The sequence below is a fragment of the Anopheles darlingi genome, chromosome 3 (genome assembly GCF_943734745.1).
Source record: "Anopheles darlingi chromosome 3, idAnoDarlMG_H_01, whole genome shotgun sequence".
NCBI classification, from domain to species: Eukaryota; Metazoa; Arthropoda; class Insecta; order Diptera; family Culicidae; genus Anopheles; species Anopheles darlingi.
Window position 1 is genome coordinate 13,161,467 of NC_064875.1, and position 5,000 is coordinate 13,166,466.

At 44.9% G+C, this 5,000-nt stretch overlaps 2 protein-coding genes across 6 annotated transcripts in view; both read left to right on the forward strand.

Annotated features, from left to right (window-relative positions):
- Window positions 1–906, forward strand: part of LOC125958295 (ORM1-like protein) — a 1,019-nt gene extending 113 nt beyond the window's left edge. The window contains exons 1-3 of the mRNA XM_049691563.1: window positions 1–143; window positions 215–366; window positions 424–906. The exon at window positions 1–143 is cut by the window's left edge and continues 113 nt beyond it. Coding sequence (XP_049547520.1) covers window positions 1–143; window positions 215–366; window positions 424–559 — 431 coding nt within the window. The 3' untranslated portion in view covers window positions 560–906. The remainder of the gene's footprint in view (window positions 144–214; window positions 367–423) is intronic.
- Window positions 907–2,858: 1,952 nt separating this feature from the next.
- Window positions 2,859–5,000, forward strand: part of LOC125958284 (transcriptional activator protein Pur-alpha) — a 6,471-nt gene continuing 4,329 nt past the window's right edge. For 2 of the 5 annotated variants that reach the window (XM_049691539.1, XM_049691547.1), the window contains exon 1: window positions 2,859–3,041. The gene's annotated coding sequence lies outside the window, so the exon portion shown is untranslated. Of the gene's footprint in view, window positions 3,042–4,908 lie in introns of those variants that run through there. The other 3 variants (XM_049691534.1, XM_049691538.1, XM_049691537.1) reach the window with 2 other exon arrangements.

Genomic DNA, 5,000 nt, shown 5'->3' on the forward strand with positions numbered 1-5,000 from the left:
ACCCTAACACATCCTGGTTGGATTCACGTGGACTGTGGCTCGCGTACGTGTTGGGTATCCTGATGTTTCACATCATCCTGCTGGCGATTCCGTTCGTGCAGATTCCGTACGCCTGGACCATCACAAATGTGGCGCACAATTTGGTTAGTATTCGTGGGGCACTAATGAATCCGAAGCGATTAATGCTCTAATATTTATACGGTGAAAATTGCAGGCACATCTTTACTTTTTGCACTCGATAAAGGGAGCCCCTTGGATGAGCATCGATGCCGGCGAAAGCCGTAGGTACACCCATTGGGAGCAGATAAACTATGGAGAACAGTTTACGGCAACCAGAAAGTTTCTCACGGCGGCCCCTATTGTGCTGTAAGATCAGGTATGTTCTGTTGGAATCGATATGCTAAACGGTTCTGGTTGTTTCAGCTTTCTGCTCACGTGTCTCTACACACGCAATGATGTCGATCACTTCATCGTCAACTTCATTTCCTTGGCGGTAGTTCTTGTACCAAAATTGCCACAATTTCATGGAGTACGTCTGTTTGGTATTAACAAATATTAAACATCTTAGGGGAGAAGAGAATCAATGCTCCCAGGGTACCGAATCGAGCATTGATTGGCGAACATAGTTTCGGCACAATGGACTGGCAAACAGAAAATATGTCTCAAGTTGTAACTATTGGACTTCACTAACCGTGTACTGTACATATTAATGGGAGATATAATTTATCGCAATCGTAGTTTATTGCTTGCGAACTAATATTTGGCATTCCTCTCGTAAGTTCAATTGAAAGTAAGATGCACTATGTTATACGATTGAAATTGTCTATGTACTGCAATGCAAAACGATGCTGTTCTTTTAAAGATGTATATTGTGATTATTGTCAAATAAATCTCATGAACACTAAGTCATATAATCAGTATTTGCTCGTTAAATGCTATGTAACGATTCTCCAAAAATGAAAAAAACTATGCGAGATGTACTAAAAATCGCGTGCTAGCGTCCGCGCGAAAGTATAAATCGGTCTACCGGCTGAAACAATGTGCAGCAGTGTACGGCGCTTTTCGATCCAAACATATGTTGCCAACGTCACCTACTTAGTATCGCCCATCTCCGCCTACTAGTCACGAGGTTTCTCTCACACGTTTCCAATTTGCTTATCTCGCTCTTCCATCGCTCACTGAAAGCTGCGGAGGATGGGAACTAGCCATAGCTCTACTTATGTTCAAAATTTCGCCGTTAGAACACCTTTATCCGCGTTAGAAAATGGTACAATTATAATATTTGCTAGTGCTAGTACAATAAGTGCTTTGTACTATAAGGACATTCCACTCGTTGTTCAATTTATAATTGGCGGTGTTGGTAAGGCGTTGTTCAGAAATAGTTTAGCGTTCGACACTGACCTACCGATCCAATAAATGTAGCGCGCCAAAAAGGATATGACTTTGTATTAAACACATAACCACACATCAGCCCTATCAGGGTCCGCCCGGTGGGCCAGTTCGTAATGTTTTGCTCGTACTCGGGAGTCATTCTCTTACTCTCGCGAAATCGAGATAGGGAGAGAAATGCTTAATACGCTCCAGCCATGATCTAGTTTAGCCAAGAAATTTCGTTAAAAGGACATTGAACAAAGGTTCGACTTAGGTCAGTTACCGAAGCATAACCATTTATAGCGACCGATATCGCTAGGCAAAGAATCGAAGGAGTGTAAAGCTAACACCGATGAAGTAATTACATGCGTACCGAACGCCAATCGTCTCTCAATCATCGTGTAATGACATTGACCAGCAGCGAGAACCACCTTCGTGTCTTCGCAGTTCGTTGACCCCATGCTTCCGGTTGTACTCTTTACGTAGACGGCGGTAGCCGACATCCCGCCTGTGCTGTTGGGAGGAACAGCGGAGCTGTTACTTTTCCCACCTACAGCACCCCCTAACTTTTCCCTTGACTGACAAGCACAAATTTGGGGTAGCGACTGGTGCGCACGCACACAGCCTATACCTTCGCCTCGCATAATAGAAATCGAACAAAAAACCTTTTTGTTAACTCAAACAGCAGGGCAGCAGGATGTACGCTAACGACCGTAATCAGGAGTGAGTTTGTCCCGACAGTTCTTCGAGAAGAAATAAAAAAAGGGTAAAAATTATCGGCCATATTGTGCGAGAGCAACTCGCCGCACTCGAGCCATTAAATTAAGCCAGACAAGAAAAAAACACTACCGTTGTCGTGAGGTCCTTCTTGATCCTCATCTTGATTTAGGGTAGGTGTATTAGGTTTAAATACTGAAAAAGTGAAACTTTGTAGGAATCGATGATAGCGACTAGGCAGTGATTTAGCATAGTTTTGCAGCGAATCCCCTATGCAAACGTTGGGTGGCGAGGTTCTGGCTTAAATATCGTTAAGGCGATTTGAATCTTTTAAATTTACTTTCTCAAAAAAAAAAATCCTCGGTATTAAGATCGAACTCTGGCGCTAAATATGCCATCAAAAGCGGTGACATTGTTGGCGTTGATAAAGTGCTGTGGCATTCAAAGCAAGCCAAACGAATACCAACCGTGAGGATCTTGCCCACACGCACTCTGCTGAGAGCCAGAGCATGCGAGAGCGCGGAGCATAGGATAGCATAATATATTCTCTGTTAGTCGACACAGCAAATGGAGAGGACCAATATAGACTCTTCTTCTGAAGGGGCTGAAAACTCCAGCTTGCTCTATGCGCTTATATAGTATACTTTGAGACGGTATCGTGAGTGCGTGTCGATTAGCAGCGGGCTTGTCACTGTTAACAATTGGTGAACAAGGAGAATTTGATCAAAGAATTATCTCAGTTACGTAGGAAAGTTGCTACTAAACTAAACCCATCCGCTGCATAACAGCTGGCCACGGTAGTGGTCAGGTGGCCGTCGGTGATACCCTCCGCAATCGTGGCCTAGTCGCCACAATGCGAGGCACCATCAGCGACAATTGTGCTTAGTGACATCGATTCCCCCCGACGAAGGATGAAAAGTGTGCTGAAGTGAAGTCCATTGCTACAAATTGTGGTAATTTTGCTTGTTGTTTCTTCGGTTGTACCGCCCTGGTGTTCGGTGGCCCAAATCCGTACTTGCCTGCTAGATGGCCGTCCCATCGGTATCTTGTGCAATCTTGCTTTTTCTCTTCAGAGTTTTTTTCCGCCTTCCTCCGCGTTGGGCATGTGGCGAGCCTTTCGTAGTACTTGGTGTTGCCTTCGCCCAACAGTGCGATTGTGTAGCTTAACAAGTAACGTGCCTGCGTTGTCCAGCATAAGTGAAATTAAAAGGAGCATTCCTATGTGCCGTACTTGTGGGCCAGTGTGTGAGTGCGTTCCCCATGCTGACTAGCTGTGGTAGTCGTATCGTACAGTCCCACTGCCGCAACATTGTTCAGATTGTGTCAGACAAAAGGATGATAAGGGGTCAACAGTAAAAAGTGGATCAGTTTTTTTGGATAAACTATCCTACCTTGCCATCGCCCAACGGGCAGGCGGCATAAATGCAACTGTGCTGTGCAGTCGCTGTGCAGTGCTGTACGCCATTGTGCAATATATTTTCATATGTCCGCGAAGTGTGAATCGTAGAGAGTGTAATGTACACTAGAAACCGAGGGAAGAGCATGCAGTGGCAAACCGTGGGTTCCGTGTGTCATTAAGACCCAAATGCTAGACAGCCAACCCAGTGCTGCAGCGCTATTGATTAAACCATTACTTTGGACCTGGGACGTGAAATCGATATCGGCCATGGACATCCTATGCTTTCCCTAGTATTTCAAAACTGCCTCAACAAAGATAAGAATAATTTGGCTCCGGGATGAAATCAATGGAATTTGAATCGAACCCATGATCCGAATGTTAGTTGTTTGCAATTTTCAAGTTTTCACGGGAAAAGGTAAAAATGTTCGCGAGGATGGGGATGACTGGTGGCTATGGAACAGGGCATTTGCCTCCTCACATATGTCACTACAAAGTCATCGGGCTAATGGCACGAGCGAGTGGGCCCTAGATCAACAACCTTTGACACGATCGTTTACCCATGCTCCAGAGTGATGGAGTCGCCTGGTGGTTTTTCAGTTTTTTTTTGTTTGTTTTTTTTTTTGCTGTTTTATGCAGGTGCATAAATTGTGTTCGTTCGCTGGAATACAATTTTTCTAGCACCTTCGTACCCATATTTGATTGTTGGTTTGCAAATGTGTCGAAAAGTGAAGTGAAATCGAAAAGTTGTTAATTTTCCCAAAGGATATTGGGAGAGCCCTAACAAAGAGAATAGTGTGAGCAAGCGTGGGAAAGAGAGAGAGAGAGCATAAAGCATAAATTCTCGCATAAAGAGAGAAAGAGAGAAAGCTCATCCGTGGAACAGTGCGTGTAACACACCAACCGACTCGCGTCACACGTTGTGGGGTGCAACATATAAGCAAATCATATGGCCGCCTCACACCATTAAAAAAATCCCTGCCATGCCGATGCGTTCACACGGCCATTGGTGTGTGTTGTGTGTATGTTTGTGTATGTTGGCCTTTTCTTCATCTCGTGTAACAAAGAACGGGGTGATTTCTGTGTAGCCAGGGCATTATGATGGTTGAAAAAAGGAAAAAAGATGGGAAACGGTGTACATTACTACAGAATTTCGCCGATTTTCCGATGTCACCCTTTCGATAGGAGATAAGGCCAACGGCAGAAGATGGGTTAACGGTTTTCACGGAAAAGCTACCCAGGTTTTGACTCCGCTGGCTGCTCTTTTCTGAAGAAGCGTTTTGTCGAGCCACTCGAATACTTGAGAAAAAAGGGAGAGAGTCACACGCTCACAAAAAGCGTCTCTCTCTTCTCTCTCCGTTGTTGGTTTTGGTTCTAGCGGCTTGACACTTCTCGATGATCCAACTTTACCCTCGCGTTGTCATTTTCAGCATAAGCAGCAGCCGCAGACAGCCGAGTTTGAGCTGGTTTCTTCGCGCAGTGTGGTGATGCAAAGGTGAAGAAGGGGTGCGGCGAC